Source organism: Sphaeramia orbicularis, chromosome 22 (genome assembly GCF_902148855.1).
Source record: "Sphaeramia orbicularis chromosome 22, fSphaOr1.1, whole genome shotgun sequence".
Lineage (NCBI taxonomy): Eukaryota > Metazoa > Chordata > Actinopteri > Kurtiformes > Apogonidae > Sphaeramia > Sphaeramia orbicularis.
This window is the reverse complement of record NC_043978.1, coordinates 16,263,122-16,282,061: the sequence shown is the minus strand read 5'-3', so window position 1 is coordinate 16,282,061 and position 18,940 is coordinate 16,263,122. Positions and strand designations below refer to the sequence as shown.

The window sequence follows — 18,940 nt, the reverse complement described above, 5'->3', positions numbered from 1 at the left end:
GACGGTTAATAACACTGGGTTACAAAAAAATTTTTTTTTGCAAGTTGTCTAGGTTTTTTCAACTGAATTAGGACCATTTTGCACCGCTAAATCCAAAAATGACATCTGTTTTTCTCAATCAGGTCAGGTTTTTTTGCTAATTTGATTTTGAAAAATTTGATCTTCTCACAAAATTGATGACATTTTTGGGACTTTATCAGTTGATTTTTTATATAGTTCTCACCCAAAATAGGTTTTAAGAGAAAAAAAATCATTTTCTAACAGGATTCCTGTTAGGTACAATGGTGTATTCACCACAGATGTCGCAGAATACATCAGGCTTATTTTTGCAAGACCTTCTAGTCGAAGCCATTTCATTCACCTGTAATGTTAAAAAAAAACATTAATCATAAATTGGCAAAAGTAAAATCTTCAGAACTTGTTTATTGCCCGAAATATGAAAGAATTTTGTATCATATGATGTGAAAATGCCCATAAATGTAAGCAAAAATGTTAAAAAGCCAATATGTAGCATAGTTCAGAAAGTTGACCTGATTGAGCAAAATTAATGTGATTTTTGGATTCAGCACACCAAAATTATCCTAAATCAGCTCCAAAAACTTCAACAATAAATTTGTTGTTGACCAGTGTAATAATGCAAATTAACTAATGTTGGAGTCAATCATTGACATATGCCAGGACGAAAAAATCAAATAATATGTGATCCACTTTTTATGTAGTATATTGAAAAAAAAATTTTTGTGTGTTTTTTGCATCCAAAAAAATGGTTTGTTTATATTACAAACACAGCATTTAAAGGGTTAAAAAATGTGATAATTATTGAGTATTTGGTATTTTTATTTACGGCTCAAGTTGATGAAATAGAAAAAAGTGTAAAAGAATTAAAAACAAACTGTATGATTTTTTTTTTTGACATTATTCCACAAGTGTGCCAAAAAGGCACACTTGGTGCTTAATAAGGGCCTTGCTGGACGGGATACCGGAGGGTTAATACTGAGTGATCCATGGACTTTTATAAACCTGACATGTCGACACTGGCTGAAAGGATCTGGCCTTGACCTGTAACACCGTAACACGAGTAAAGGCAATGAGCGGGACCTTCCAGGGTGGAGTTCACGGTGAGGAGCCTGTCATGTAGTTTTAGAGTTTTAATTACATTCCTGACTGACACTGAGCTGTAAGCACCGGGTTTCTGCTTTTTCCTGGGAGTTTTCAGACGTTTTCCCGACTCCAGTTACGACAGCAGCGGGGAATACTCACGCTTTGACCATGTGGTAGTCGGAGGCGTTGAAGACGTAGCCTCCGATGACCCACATGACGCCCTGGTCCACCACGGCCTTATGGGACGCCCGGGCCAGCCCAGCCTCGGTGTAGTCCTCCCGGTTCCAGAACGAGGAGTTGGCGGGGACGGAGACGGCGCAGTCCGGACCTGAGGGACACCGGAAACCACAGAGTCAGGATAAAAGACACTTCAGCTGGTTTAGAACAGGGACCACATACAGACTGAGATGATCTAAAGTGGGTCGGACCAGAGAAATAATAATATAACAGCTAATAAATAATAACAACTCCAAACTTTTCTCTGTTTTAATGGAAAAAATAACATTAAATTATGAAAATATTTACATTTACAAACTATCCACACAAAAAACTACATGTCAATAACCTGAAAAAACTGACATTTAGTATGAAATAAGTGTAATTTTAACAATACTATGCCTCAACTTATCATTTATGATATTAAACATTTATTTCCAGGCAGAATATTGATAAAATTACACTTAATTTTCTTCAGACATTTCAGGTTGTTCATTTTTGTTCATGTTATTCACATTTTATTGTTAAAGGATAATTTGTTGATGTAAATATTTTCATAATTTAATGTTATTTTCCATTAAAACAAAGCAAAACAAATGTGATCTCAAGTGGGTCGGACCAGGAAAATAACATAATAACCTATAAATACTGACAACTCCAAATTTTTCTATTTTAGTGCAAAAAAATAACATTAAATTATGAAAATATTGACATTTACAAACTAAGAATACAAAAAACTACATGTCAATAACCTGAAAAAAATTAATTTAGTGTGAAATAAGTGCAATTTTAACAATATTAGGCCTCAACTTATCCTTTATACATGTGCGTTAACATTTAATAAAAGGCAGAATATTGTTAAAATTCCACTTAATTTTCTTCAGACATTTCAGGTCGTTCATATTTGTTCAGGTTATTCACATTTTATTGTTAAAGGACAGTTTGTTGATGTAAATATTTTCATACTTTTATGTTATTTTGCACTAAAACAAAGCAAAACAAATGTGATCTCAAGTGGGTCGGACCAGGAAAATAACATAATAACCTATAAATACTGACAACTCCAAATTTTTCTCTTTTAGCGCAAAAAACCCCCATTAAATTATGAAAATATTTTCAATTACAAACTATCCAAACAAAAAAGTAAATGTGAATAACCTGAAAAAACTGAAATTTAGAAGACAAATAAGTGCCATTTCAACAATTTTATGCGTTTATTTATTTTAACTATTTTATTTATTTTAACGTTATCAATATTTATACTATACTTTATATTATGTGCATTACAGATCAGATCTGCAGAGGCACAAAATATTTAGTAACAGGCAGAATATTGATAAAATTACACTTAATTTTCTTCAGACATTTCAGGTTGTTCATATTTGTTCAGGTTATTCACATTTTATTGTTAAAGGATAGTTTTTTAATGTAAATATTTTCACAATTTAATCTTATTTTGAACTAAAACAAAGCAAAACAAATTTGATCTCAAGTGGGTCAGACCAGGAAAATAACATAATAACCTATAAATACTGACAACTCCAAATTGTTCTCTTTTAGTGCAAAAAAATAACATTAAATTATGAAAATATTGACATTTACAAACTAAGAACAACAAAAAACTACATGTCAATAACCTGAAAAAAATTAATTTAATATGAAATAAGTGCAATTTTAACAATATTAGGCCTCAGCTTATCATTTATACATGTGCATTAACATTTAATAAAAGGCAGAATATTGTTAAAATTCCACTAAATTTCCTTGAGATATTTCAGGTTATTCACGTTTTATTGTTAATGGATAGTTTGTAAAAGTAAATATTTTACATAATTTAATGTTTTTTGCACTAAAACAAAGAGAAAAAATTAGAGTTATCATTATTTATCAGATATTATGCTGTTATTTGACTTGAGATCTCATTGGTCTGTATGTGGAACATGAACTAAAACCAGTTCAATACCATTGCCTGTTAATATCTTCAGTGTCATTTTTGCAGATTCATCCAACGGGCCAGATTAGAACCTTTGGTGGCCAGTTTTGGACCACGGGCCACATGTTTGACACCCCTGTTTTTGAAGGCCACAATACAGACACTCCAAACAAAAAACACTACACGTCAATAACCTGAAAAAATTTTAATTTCTTAAGAAAATTGAGTGTAATTTTAACAATATTACGCCTCAACTTATCATTTATACATGTGCATTATGGATCAGATCTACAAAGACACAAACCATTTAGTAACAGACAGAATGTTGTTGTTAAAAATACACTTAATTTTCTTTAAACATATTTTGCCCAATTTGATGTCAAGCAGGCCAGACCAGTAAAATAATGACTAAATAACCTATGAATAATGGCAAATCCAAGTTTTCCTTTTTGTTTTAGTACAAAAAACCCCAATTAAATTATGAAAATATTTACATTTTACAAAAAGATGTGAATAACCTGAAAAAACAGAAATTTCATTTGAAAAATCAGTGCAATGTGAACAATATTACGCCTCGACTTATTTGTACATGTACATTACACACAATGTTACATAAACATTTGGTAACAGGCAGAATATTGTTAAAATTTTGGAGTTTGGAACTAAAATTTGAACAATTTCTACAATATTACGTCTGTTATTATTAACACAACTCCAGATCACAGTGGATCCATAAATGCACAAAACATTTAGTAACAGGCAGAATATTGTTCAAATTGCACATTTCGGGTTGTTCATCTTTGTTTTTATTTATGTATTTATTTGCATTTTATTGTGAAAGATCAGTTTTGTTATTTTCACAGTGTAATCTTTTTTTTTTTTTTCTACAAAATTTTTCACAAAGAAAATGTGTAGTTGTCATTATTTATGGGTTATTGTGTTGTTATTTTTACTGTAGATCACATTGGTCTGTATTTGGAACCTGAACCAAAATGATTTTGACCTTCACTGTTCAGGTTAATTTTTGCACTTTCATCCCGCGGGCCGGAATGGAACCTGTGGTGGGCCAGATTTGGCCCCTGGGCCACATGTTTGACACCTGTGATTTAAGTTATCCACTCCTTTGGCGAAGTTTAAAAAAAAAAAAGTACCTTAAGTTTAAAATTATTCAGAAATAATGAATTGAGATGGTAGATATGTTTTTGTTTTATTATGGTGCGAATGCTCGATGCAGTACACATTTAAGTTGATGTAAGCAGTGTATTAGTTAAAAAGGATAGGCAAAAAAAAAAAGCTTTTGCTTCTAGCCTATTCCTTTTTTGGCGTTTATGTTTGTGATTGATGTACTGAGTACAATGATTGATCTAAAACCAAAAATAAATTAATTCATTCATTCATTCATTCATTGTTAAAGGATAGTTTGTAAATGTAAACATTTTCATGATTTAATGTTATTTTGAACTAAAACAAAGAGGAAAATTTGGAGTTGTCATTATTTAAATGCATAATGTAATACTTCTTTTCACATTAAACCAAGAAAAAAAATTTGGAGTCATTATTTATAGATTATTATACTGTTATTTGACTTGAGATCACATTGGTCTGTATGTGGAACTTGAACTAAAACCAGTTCAACACCACTGACTGTTAATATCTTCAGTGTCATTTTTGCACAAATTCATCCAACGGGCCAGATTGAAACCTTTGGCGGCCCGGTTTTGACCCACAGGCCGCATGTTTGACACCCCTGTTTTTGAGGTAACCTGAAAAAAACTGAAATTTAGGCCTCAATTTATACAGACCGTATGTGGAACCTGAACTAAAACCACTTCAAAACCCTTGACATTTATTTATTTATTTATTTATTTGGAACATGCAAAGAAATAAAATAAAACAAAACAAAGCAAAATAAAACAAAAACAAAATAACATTTAAATTAATAGAATCTATCTTCAAGTATGTGCAAAGTCTGAATTTTTCATGGTCGAAAAGGAGTCGGAAGAAGCATAACTTACATAGGATTTTCAGTGTAAATTTGCACACATTCATCCAACAGATCGGCCAGATTAAAACCTTTGGTGGCCGGTTTTGGCCCACGGACCCCCTGTTTTTGAAGGCCTTGAGAGGAATCACCACAGACACGAGGCCAGAAAAGTCCACAAACTTAGGAGGTTCATAAATGGACTTAACGTCCCTGATGCAGAGTAGGTGAAGAACCCTGATCTATTATGAATTCCATCTCTTTAATTCTAAAGGTACGACGCTGATGAGAGGAGCTGGAGGTTAAAGCACCTCCAGTCGACTGAGGCTGATTATGGTCGTGAACAGTGAAATGATTAGAGATCAGAAAATGTGAAGAAAGACCAAAGGAACAGAAACATTAGACAGATTAGAGACGCGCCGCCCCCTCCTATCGGCCTCTTCAACTTATCAGTTTGACTAAAAAGCCTTGAATACTGTCACAGGCTATTGTCGTTGCCATGGCAGCACCTTTGAGGAAACACCGCCGCTCACAACTCTGATACAAATTAAAGCGGTTTGAAAGTTAAACTATACTATTAAACCACAGGGGTCAAACATACGGCACGTGGGCCAAAATCAGCCCGACTAAGGGTCCGATCCGGCCCATGGGATGAACATGTGAAATGGAAAAATGACTTTTAACAAATAAAAGTCAGAATGAGTGGAGCTCATTCAATATGATCTAAAGTGGGTCAGAACAGTAAAATACTATCTTAAAAACCTATAAAGACAATTTCAATTTTTTTTCTTTGTTTTAGTGGAAAAAAAGGAAAACGACATGAAATTCAAACTATCTTTGACGTATTGCTTTTTATGTTCATGCTATATCGGAGTCGTTTTTAGCTGATGTGTGTTTGTTTTTCGTCTGCATATTGTTAACTTTACTTTTTAACAGTTTGGTTTTCTTTATTTCTTTTCGCTGAGCTGATTAAAACTGTGAATTTCCTCCTGAGAATCCGTAAAGTTCATCTGTATCTGTAGAATTATTGCACATGTGGTTTGTGTTTGACAGTTACTTTCCACTTGGATTACCTGTATGAGTTTAACTTTCAGCTTCAATTTTTTACCGTTAGAAAAAATGTTGACATACACAGCTTTGGAAATAATTAGACCATTTGGGATTTTCTATCAGCTCTTCAACGCGGTCTTTTGATTATTTATTCTCAGTCTGTAACTGTGTCTAGACTGTTTTTTAACATCAGATGTTCTTAATTTACATGTTACTTGTTACTGATAAAGATTGGCTTTTATTATCATTCATTTAAATACAGTTTATGTGTTGATTAGATTAGATTAGATTAGATTAGATTAATTTAGGTAAAATTAAGTTAAGTTAAATTAAATTAAATTAGATTAGATTAGATTAGGTTAGGTTAGGTTAATTTAGGTAAAGTTAAATTAAATTAGATTAGTTTAGATACATTAGATTAGATTAGATTAATTTAGGTAAAATTAAGTTAAGTTAAATTAAGTTAAATTAGATTAGATTAGGTTAGGTTAACTTAGGTAAAGTTAAATTAAATTAGATTAGTTTAGATACATTAGATTAGATTAGATTAGATTAGATTAGATTAATTTAGGTAAAATTAAGTTAAGTTAAATTATGTTAAATTAAATTAAGTTAAGTTAAATTAGATTAGATTATGTTAGGTTAACTTAGGTAAAGTTAAGTTAAATTAAATTAGATTAGTTTAGATACATTAGATTAGATTAGATTACATTAGATTAGATTACATTAGATTAGATTAGATTAGGTAAAGTAAAGTAGAGTAAATTTAAGTTAAGTTAAGTTAAGTTAAATTAAGTTAGGTTAAATTAAATTAGATTACATTACATTAGGTTAATTTAGGTTAAGTTAAATTAAATTAAATTCAGTTCAGTTAGATTAGATTAGATTAGATTACATTAGATTAGATTAGATTAGATTAGATTAGATTAGATTAGGTAAAGTAAAGTAGAGTAAACTTAAGTTAAGTTAAATTAAGTTAGGTTAAATTAAATTAGATTACATTACATTAGGTTAATTTAGGTTAAATTAAGTTAAATTAAATTCAGTTCAGTTCAGTTAGATTAGATTAGATTAGATTAGATTAATTTAGGTAAAGTAAAGTAAAATTAAGTTAAGTTAAATTAGATTAGGTTAACTTAGGTAAAGTAAAGTTAGATTAGATTTTATTGATCCCACAACGACGAAATTCAATGATAAAGGCGTCAACAGAATAAAGCGCAAGAAAAAGTGTGCGTGCATAAATATAGAGCAAAAACCAAGATAGTCCAAAAAAGCCCAAACAATATAAAATAAAAAAATAAGAATAGTGACAAAAACTATACAGACTATATACATATTTCCAACATATAAAATACATATTTCCGAATTGCATCAATGTCAGCGAGTACAGTATTAAAACGTAAACCAAACATTTCATGCGCCTTTGCCAGGTTTTCTGCTTATGAAATACCTTTACAACTCATAATTATGACTGTTCACTACTTTTTTTTCCTTTTTTTTTTTTTTTTACAGCATCTTAATCATTTCCAAAGCTGTAGATATAGAGTTTTTTTTTTTTTTTTTTTTTGTACCATTACATCCAAACGCAACTCCCTTTTGTTGTAATGGATATGAATTAACCTCAGAAGTTAATTATCCACGTCCAGGGAAATTATTTGGCAGGGTTTAACTGTTAAATCCTGCCAAAAACACAAAACTTTCAGCATAAATAACAAGTCCCAGAGTATTTCAGTGGAATTATTGTGTAAACGACTGGATTCTCCAGCTGCACCCCCCCACACACACACACTCCACCCCCTCCTCTTGTTACTGGACAAGAACAATAACACCAACATAAACCGGAATTACTCCTGAATCACGGGAAAAGCTGCCGAGTTGTTTTTTTGGCAAACAGCTGCAAAAGCAAATGAGAAAAAAAAAAAAAAGTCAGTCGATACGTTTAAGTGTAAGTTAGTTTACGAAGGGATCTGTGTGTGTGTGTGTGTGTGTTTGCCTTTTTATTCGTCTATACTGTGTCCATCCAGTTTGATGAAAGGTGCAGATTAAACCTGCCCGCTATAAAATATTTACCAACCAATTAGTGCTATCGCTGCATCGCCCTGCACAAACAGGATGCTGCAGTCGGGGAGTTCCTTATTGATCATTATCACAACAATGCAGCGGTGGACGTGTGACAGCAGGGGAAGCGTCGCGATTCACTGCAACAATCAAGGTCACTTCAGCCGTTCTGCTTTTAGGGGTTTGTTTAGCTCTGGGATGTCAAACTCATTTTCCCTCAGGTTCCAAACACAGCCTGATTTGACCTTAAGTGGGTGGGGTCAGGAAAATAATAACATAATAACCTATAAATACTGACAACTGCAAATATTTCTGTTTTAGTGCAAAAAAAAAAAAAACATTAAATTATGAAAATATTTACATTTACAAACTATCCAAACAAAAAAATAAATGTGAATAATCTGAAAAAAACGAAATTTATGAGAAAAATGAGTGCAATTTTAACTATTTTATGCCTCAGCTTGATCAATATTCATAAATGTGCGTTACAGATCAGATCTACAAAAGCACAAAACATTCCCACCAGAGGGAGAAAGTGAGAGCGAATGAATAATGGATCAATAATGTAAAGCGCTTTGGGTGTCTAGAAAAGCGCTATATAAAATCCAATCCATTATTATTATTATTATTATTATTATTATTATTATTATTATTGTTTAATAACAGGCAGAATATTAATACAATTGCACTTTATTTGCTTCAGATATTTCATGTTGTTCATATTTGTTCAGCTTATTCACATTTTATTGTTAAAGGATAGTTTGTTTATGTAGATATTTGTAATATGTACTTTTTTTTTTTTACACTAAAGCAGAAACAATAATTTAGAGTTGTCATTATTTATAGGTTATTATACTATTATTTGACTTGGTCTGTATGAATAACCTGAACTAAAACCAGTTCAGCACCATTAACTGTTAAAAATAAGTGTAATATTAACAGTATTATGTCTCAATTTATCATTTGATGCATTCATACACGTGCATTATAGATCAGAGCTACAAAGTCCCAAAACATTTAGGAACAGGTAGAATATTGATAAAATTGCACTTATTTTTTTTTTTTAAACATTTCAGGTTGTTCATATTTGTTCATCTTATTCACATTTTATTGTTAAAGGATAGTTTGTAAACATAAAAAATTTCAAAATGTAATGATTTTTGGCCAAAAAATTTGGAGCTGTCATTATTTATAGGCATAATGTTTTGGGTTTCTTTTTTACTTTAAAACAAAGAAAAGTTCAAGTCATTATTTATAGGATATCATGCTATTATTTGACTTAGGATCACATTGGTTAATTTCTTCAGTGTCATTTTGGCACAGATTCATCCAACAGGCTGGAATGGAACCTTTGGCGGGTCGGTTTTGGCCCACAGGCCACATGTTTGACACCCCTGTTTTCGAAGTAACCTCAAAAAACTGAAATTTCTTTGGAAAAATGAATGTGATTTTAACAATATTATGTCTCAATTTATCATTTTTTATATGTGCATTACAGATCTGATCTACAAATTGCACTTATTTTTCTTTAAACATTTCAGGTTGTTCATATTTGTTCAGGTTATTCACATTTTAATGTTAAAGGAGAGCTTATAAATGTAAACATTTTCAAAATTTTATGATTTTTGGCTGAAATATTTGGAGTTGTCATTATTTATGGGTATAATTTTTTGTCTTGATTCTGTTTTTTTTTTACTTTAAACAAATAAAAGTTTGAGTCATTATTTATAGGATATTATACTATTATCTTACCTAGGATCACATTGGTCTGTATGTGGAACCTGAACTAAAACCAGTTAGACACCATTGACGGTTAATATCTTCAGTGTCATTTTTGCACAGATTGATCCAACAGGCTGGATTGGAACCTTTGGCGGGCCGGTTTTGACCCACGGACCATGAAATTTAGGCCTCAACTTATCATTTATACATGTGCATTACAGATCAGATCTGCAAAGTCATAAAATATTTAGAAACGGGCAGAATATTGAAAAAATTGCACTTATTTTCTTTAAACATTTGAGGATGTTCATATTTGTTCTGGTTATTCACATTTTATTGTTAAAGGGTAGTTTGTAAATGTAAACATTTTCAAAATGTTTTTAGGCAGAAAAATTTGTTGTCATTATTTATAGGCACAATGATGTTTTGTTTATTTTTACTTTAAACAAAGAGGAAAAGTTCAAGTCGTTATTTATAGGATACTATACTATTATTTGACTTGAGATCACATTGGTCTGTATGTGGAACCTGAACTAAACCAGTTGAACACCACTGACCGTTAATTTCTTCAGCGTCATTTTTGCACAGATTCATTCAACGGGCCGGATTGGAACCTTTGGCGGGCCGGTTTTGGCCCACGGGCCACATGTTTGACACCCCTGTTGTAGAAGTAACCTGAAAAAACTGAAATTTCTTTGGAAAAATACGTGTGTTAACAATATTAAGTCTTAGTTTATCACTTATATATGTGCATTACAGATGCGATCTACAAATTGCACTATTTTTTCTTTAAACATTTCAGGTTGTTCATATTTGTTCAAGTTATTCACATTTTATCATTAAAGGATAGATCATAAATGTAAACATTTTCAAAATTTAATGATTTTTGGCCAAAAAATTTGGAGTTGTCATTATTTATAGGCATAATGGTTTTTTTTTTCTTTTTTGTTGTTTTTTTTTACTTTAAACAAAGAAGAAACGTTTGAGTCATTATTTATAGGATATTATGCTATTATTACCTCTGCCAGGAGATATTGTGATCGCTTTGCTTTGTGTGCGTACGTGTTTGTTAGTTAGTTAGTTAGTTAGTTTGTTTGTTAGCAAGATAACTCAAAAAGTTACGGACGGATTTTCATGAAATTTTCAGGAAATGTTGATACTGGCGCAAGGAAGAAATGATTAAATTTTGGTTGTGATGGGGGGTGGGTCATTATTTATAGGATATTATACTATTATTTGACTTGAGATCACACTGGCATGTATGTGGAACCTGAACTAAAACCAGTTGAACACCACTGACTGTTAATATCTTCAGTGTCATTTTTGCACAGATTCATCCAACAGGCCAGATTGGAACCTTTGATGGGCCGGTTTTGGCTCACAGGCCCCATGTTTAACCACCCCCATTCTAAAGTCCGGTTGTATTTGACCAGTAAAGACCATTTACAACAGCGGCAGAGCTTCCATAACGACAAAGGGTTAAATACCTCCAATACCTGTTTTAGCAGCTGAAAAAAAAAAAAGAAAAAGACTAATATTCTTCAACCGGACTCCAGCGAACAGAATTACCTTTGCACCTCGGTGGCATTTCCATAAATAAAACAAAAGGCGGTCTCAGCCTCACTTAAGGAGGTGATTTGTTGAAGGCTATGCATCTGTGAACGACAGATTAAATGCAACGCTGGCTCGGCTAAACAGCCATTCGTTCTGTGCCTTCACTCAGTTCGGTGTAGAAAATGAGTTCATTTGGAGGCTGGCACCTCCGAGTACACTGTGTGTGCTACCCCTTGACTAAAACAGCATGACAGGGTAATAAAGGCTAAGAAAACGCCGCTCTGTTTCTCAGCTCCCTCTGCTTTGGTAATTAGATTGTGAGCACTCTGAGCTGCTGATATAAGTGCAGTTAAATGAAGCCGTTGTCTCTGCGAGCGCATGGCGACGCAGATGAACGGATTCAGAACTAATAGAGCAGTTACAACCGCCATATGGTCCGATTGGAGAGGGACGGAGTGCACAGTCAGGTCGTTACCGAATAAAAACACTCGATATTCACCAAGTCCGCCGGGTTCAGGCAGAACATGGGCAGAAGTTGTGTGGGCAGCTGCAGTGGAAGTAGAAGAACTAAACACCAAAAAAGCATTCAGCTGAATCACCATGGGGAATCTGGATGACAAAGTCAGAATACTGTTAAAAAAAAAACAAAAAAAAACATCCCACTGGCCAAATGTTCTTAATTATATCAAAATTTCCTCATCTTGCCACATTTAACTTGGCTGGATTTCTTCAAACTGGAATCACTGACCATAATGAGCCTTAAAATAAGGAAATAAAGCCAAAACTGAAGCAAGCAGCCACTACAGTTATCTGCAGGAAATTGCTTTTTTTGTTGTTGTTGTTTTTTAAAGCTGCAGGAGGTGAAATCAGAGGGAAAACTATGACCAGAATTTATAAAATACACAACACACTTAAGGACTAAATAGAAACATATATGACTTTTCTAAGATTTAAGAATAAAGTAGTAAAAAATGTTTTGGTTTTTTTGTTTTTATAAATTAAAAAATAAAAATAAAATAAAATAAACAAGAAAAGAATAGAAATTTAAAAAAAAAAAAAAAAAAAAAGAATGTAAATAATTTTTTTTTAAAAATTAAAAAAGAAGAAAAGAGTAGTAATATATCCAGGTCACCTAGGATGGAATCTGATTAGTGATTGGTAATTACAGCTGTCAATCATGTGCTTAAATACCACCCACTTGTCTGAAAACGCCTGTGATTGGACAAAATGTAGGCGTCAAAGGGTTGATTTTCTACAGAACTAAATACACACACTGAATGTAACTTTTGTCAATCTTACTCTGAAACTACTCTACACTTATTCTTTTTATGTGAAAATTCTTCAAATTTCTGGTCCAAAGTTGTACAAATATATCATATCTAAAAGTAATAATAAGATAACTATAACATCCCAAAATGTAATTACATATTTTAAACATGATATTCACAATTTAGAATTTGTTGTAAATTTTTTCATCTTATTTGGAAAATTTCATATAGATAAAAACAAATATACTAAAACACACCCAAATTTTAAAATCTTCATATCAGAATTTGAAAATTCTATTAAATCTTTAGAATTTATCTATAATAAAATTAAAAAAAAAAAAAAAAAAAAAGCTCTAAAACCTTGGCTACTTATAGACAACTCTTCACTATTGTCTGAACTCTCTGTTACATTTATTTATTTATATCTGTCAGATTTGTTATTTTTATTTATTTATTTACCTTTTTATACTATTATTTGTAGACTATGCTGTGTATCTTTAAATGTATGCATTATTTTCTTAAACTTATATGTTCAGATGCTTTTTCCCTTTCGACATCTTGTTGTTTGTTCAAATTTTTGTACTGTATACTCAGTGTTTTCAATAAAGTTGAAAAAAAAAAAACTACATACACTGAAAATCAGAAAAATTTAACTACGACAGGCTTTAAATTATGGAAATTTTAGTCAATGACACTAAAAAACTATCAAGTACTGAAACTTTAATATAATCTAATATTAGTTTAAAATTTTTATTAAGATAATGGTAACGGTTTCTTTTTAAAATTACATTATGTTTATAGTGAAAAACCTATTTTAAACAGGAATAAAAAGAATGTGGCTAAAAACAGAATTATTCCAACTTTATGGTTAAAAACTGTATATGTTTATCTAAGTATGCTTTTGAATGCAGGAGTTTTACTTGCAGTGTAGTATTTTTTTTATAGTGTAGTATTAGTACTTTTACTGAAGAAAGGGGTTGAATAGTTCATAACCTATTGCTATAATAACTCACAAATAGTCTGGCTTTTCTCCATTCAGTTAACTCTCTGGTATCCCGTCCAGCGAGGCCCTTACTAAGCACCAAGTGTGCCATTTTGGCACACTTGTGGAATAATGTCAAAAAAATTTTCATACAGTTTGTTTTTAAGTCTTTTACACTTTTTTCTATTTCATCAACTTGAGCCGTAAATAAAAATACCAAATACTCAATAATTGTTGCATTTTTTAACCCTTTAAATGCCGTGTTTGTAATGTAAACAAACCATTTTTTTGGACGCAAAAAAAAACACAAAATCTTTTTTTTTTTTTTTTTTTCAATATACTTCATAAAAAGTGGATCATATATTTTTTGATTTTTTCATCCTGGCATAAGTCAATGATTAACTCCAACATTGGTTAATTTGCATTATTATTTTTGGCGCTAGGTCAGATGTTCAAAAATACTAGCATCTGTCACCAAGTGTGCCTAAAATGCACACCTATAACTCAAACTATTAAATATTATATACTGATTTATTTTTCTGCTCTAATTTGATTTTGTTTTTGTAAATCGAGGTCAGCCCTAATCATACATATCAAATGGAAGAAATAGTGCGTTTTAGGCACACTTGAGAGACAGATGCTAGTCTGGTAATTTTCTTTTGTTTACAATGTGCACATTTTAGTTGGTGGCCAGAATTTTAAAGATCATGCAAAAATGAACAACTTTTGAATTCTAACCTTATTTAAATTGTGAAAAATAATATGCAGTTTTTTTAAAACGAAGTGCAAAGTGTGCCTAAAAGGCGCACCCAGATACCAGAGGGTTAAGAAAAGCATAAAAAGTACAGCAAATGCATCTAAATTGCAGGAATATGTCCTTTTTTTAGACTTTCACATTACCTGCCTTCATACATTAAACAGTACTGGAAATAGACGGAGGCCTATTTCCATGAAAAATGATGCACTGGTCATTTCAGCTGCTTAAAAATGACTCTTGGCTGTGAGCGTCATGATTTATCCAGGCCTGGCAGCGGAGGCCCTGTTCATTCTGCTCACGGCTCGGGCCCAGCGGAGGGCTCATCGGCTCAGTGACGGGGGGTGGGGGTGGGGGCGTTGGCGTGAACACCCCCCCCACCCAGCTAACCCGACACCGATCCGCGCTGTATGAGACAATGAGGTCAGATGTCAGAGCCGGCCCACCTTGCCATCCGCTTTTGCAGACGCAGGCCTTCCCCTGGCACCGGCCTCGGTCCGGGTAGCCGCAGTTGGCCAGGCAGTACGGGACGTCGCAGGCTTCCCCTTTCCAGTTCCCTTCGCACTCGCAGTACACGGAACCGGTGGAGTTCCCCACGCGACACTCGCCGTGGTTGGAGCAGTTGTTGGGACACGTGTTCACCCTGAGACAGAAAAGGGAAAAGAGACGACACAGTCAGATTTACAGAGAACACACATCCCAGTCTGAAGAAAAAACATCAGGAAGAGGAATGGGAAAGGAGAACCATTCAAAGTAGCTCAGATCTTTGGAACCGTTAGACAGGGTTCCTACAGGTTTCTATAAGTATAATTTAAGACCTTTTTAAGAGCTTTTGTAGACTACTTCGGGCGTTTTCACACAGCGTGCTCGAGTCTGTATCCAAGTATGCTGGCAGATTCGTCCAACGGGCCAGACCGGAACCTTTGGTGGGCCGGTTTTGACCCACAGGCTACATGTTTGACACCCCTGTTTTAGAAGTAACCTGTTACCATTATCATTATCACCATGGTTGTTACCAGAGGTGATTTCTCAGAGACTGCAAGGGAAGTTCAGCTTCCCCTAAAATGACAAAAATTAAATGGTTAAATATGTACGCTTGTGTTGACATTCATCTAACAGAGGAGTTCGTACAGAATCAGCTTTATCACAAATCAACAGACTTGATGTTGTTCACTTCTCACACATTCCTGTGTCTCTGTTTTCTCATACATCTCTGCTCAGTGCATTTGTCCGTAGACACTCAGCGTCCATGCACTTCAATGGGACTGAGTGGAACAGTTTTTTGCATTGCCTCAAAATTGGACAGTAATTGGATAAATGCCACGATGTTGTCCCGCCCCCGGACGCTCAGTGTCTCTGGGGGTGAATGGAGCTGTGGGCGGAGCTCACTGAGCTTCCACGTGCTGATTGGAGGATCAGTCGAAAGGCTGAATCCCGTTTGATTGACAGCTATTTTCAGATCTCCTCCTTCACTGACACAGCTCAGTTTAATACCGTCACACATTCTGCTGTGAAATCGAGAGAGAAACCACTACGAAAGTACTCATTCATTTCTTGCACTGTAAATAAAACACACTCATTGTACTTCCTTGTTTCAATTGAACATAATTTCAATGTTTTCTTGTTTAGTTGGTACGATAAGGTCACTGACCATTTTCTTAAAAAGGAACAGAGGGACGAATTTATGTTTAAATAACTAGACAATTTTTTTTTAATGTAAGCCGACAATGAGCTTCCCCTGTCTGAAAGACGAGCAGTCACCACTGGTTGTTACTGTTTGTATTGTTGATACTTTCTTGTGAGGGTCGTCACCATCTTCTTCTCTCTTGCTCTCTGCCCTTAATTTATATTCTCATACATGATGTTGTTTTATCTCACTCCTTCATTTTTGCATTTATTTGACAGCACCGTGTTATGTTATCCCCACCCTCTTTACTCTGATTCGCTCAATTTATTTGAAGTGTCAGGTTTTCATGTTTGCTGCACACATCTCTTTTATTGTGTTGTTTCTGTTTTAGTGTCTTTACTTGCATTTTGTATCCTTCTGCTTTGTCTGTCAAAGCACTTTGTAAACTTCATTTTTAAAGGTGCTATATAAATAAAGTTATTATTATCCCTCTGGTATCCCGTCCAGCAAGGCCCTTACTAAGCACCAAGTGTGCCTTTTTCACACACTTGTGGAATAATGTCAAAAAAATGTTCATACAGTTTGTTTTTAATTCTTTTACACTTTTTTTCTATTTCATCAACTTGAGCCGTAAATAAAAATACCAAATAATAATAATAATTGTCACATTTTTTAACCCTTTAAATGCCGTGTTTGTAATGTAAACAAACCATTTTTTTGGATGCAAAAAACACAAAAAATTAATTTTTTTCAATATACTACATGAAAAGTGGATCATATATTTTTTGATTTTTTCATCCTGGCATATGTCAATGATTAACTCCAACATTGGTTAATTTGCATTATTATTTTTGGCGCTAGGTCAAATGTTCAAAAATACTAGCATCTGTCACCAATTGTGCATAAAAGGCACACCTATAAATCAAACTATTAAATATTATATATTGATTTATTTTTCTGCTCTAATTTGATTTTATTTTTGTAAATCAAAGTCAGCCCTAATCATACATATCAAATGGAAGAAATAGTGCGTTTTAGGCACACTTGGCAGACAGATGCTAGTCTGGTAATTTTCTTTTGTTTACAATGTGCACATTTTAGTTGGTGGCCAGAATTTTAAAGATCATGCAAAAATGAACAACTTTTGAATTCTAACTTCATTTAAATAGTGAAAAATAATAGTAAGTTTTATAAAACGAAGTACAAAGTGTGCCTAAAAGGCGCACCCTAGACCGGAGGGATGATAATGATGAATATGATGATGATGATGATTATTATTATTATTATTATTATTATCATGAGTAAGTGTAATCGACATGGAACAACTGAGTTACATCTGCTTTTCTGCAACGCCTTCCCACCGTCTCCAGGCTAAATACTCAAATATGTACCCCCCCCCCCCCCCCCCCCCAATTTGATTGTTAACAGCTTCATCCTGTGTCGTCGGCCAGTCCAGCTCCTGTCCCTGATCTCAGAGGTCCATCTACGCTGAGGCAGCGTCGGGCTGGAGGCAGAGGTACCTGGCAGACCCAGCGCCACCACAGGCTCAGAGCGGCAGATGGCAGACACGCCCAACCCACAGGAAAAAGCCGCTGCTCGCTGTGTCTCTCAAAGGTCATTCAGCAATCCAGTCGACTGCTCTGTTTACCAACACCTCGCACACGCAGCGTCCAAAATCACACTTATTCTTCAGAGTCGACGTGTCATTTTAGAGCCACAAGAGCAGATTTAATGACTATTAAATCCACTACATATATATTCAGATTTGTTTGTTTTGTTTTTTTATTTTATTATGTTTTCAGAGATCATGAAATATTGGAAGAACTGTTATCCACAACTGTCAGAGGCACTAGAAGATAGTAGATTATTATGAAGATAATTTTGTGTCTTTATTCTGCAAGCAAAGGGAAAAAAAGCCAAACAAAAAATCAAGATTTGAAAACAAAAATGAAGGTTTCAAGATTTTTGAGCTTAACAAACTCGATTGCATTCTCATTTTCTTTCATTTCAAATCTGAAACTTCTGCTCGCAGGCCAAAATGTTTGGTCATTTTAAAAGTTTTGTTTGCAAGTCCAAAGGTTTTGCACCTCTAAATCTTTTGCGAAGCGAAAATCTTAATTTTTTTTCTTTCAAATCTTCATTTTTTGTTTCAAAAGAGTAGTTTTGTTTGCCGTTTTTCCCTTTGCTTACATAATAAAGACACAAAATTATCTTCATGGATTATTAGTCGTTTTATTTATTTATTTTTCAAAAGTTATTAATCTATCACCATAAAAGAATGTTTGCTTTATAAGGTACAAATAAAAATGTGTTTCTTTGCATTACTTTTGATTAATTTTTGGCAGAAATGAATAAAATCCAGTCAGAAATGAATTACTCTGTGGACTGTTTGATAGGGATCATGAATTATATAAATTTAATGGAAAAGATGATTTATATGCTCCAGCTGAAGAAAAACCAAAGGGAAAATATCGGAGGAGATGAGACTGCTGCACAGGAAATGGACACTGAAATGGGTTTTCATGATCTCTCCATTTTTTAATTTTTTATTATAATAATTATTTTATTGTTTTGTTTCTTACATAAAAAAAAAAAAAAAAATCACCTGAAAAAATGTTGTTTTAATCATCTGTCTCTGACCTCATGTTCTATTTGGTTTTATTACAAAAGTGAAAATTTGATGATTAAAATAAA

General features: G+C 33.3%; 1 protein-coding gene across 1 annotated transcript in view; it reads right to left on the bottom strand.

Annotated features, from left to right (window-relative positions):
- atrn (attractin) overlaps positions 1-18,940 on the bottom strand; it is a 607,345-nt gene that overhangs the window by 447,468 nt on the left and 140,937 nt on the right. Inside the window, exons 5-6 of the mRNA XM_030126085.1 lie at positions 15,066-15,262; positions 1,261-1,429 (exon numbers count right to left, since the gene is read on the bottom strand). Of these exons, the coding sequence (XP_029981945.1) occupies positions 1,261-1,429; positions 15,066-15,262 (366 nt within the window). The remainder of the gene's footprint in view (positions 1-1,260; positions 1,430-15,065; positions 15,263-18,940) is intronic.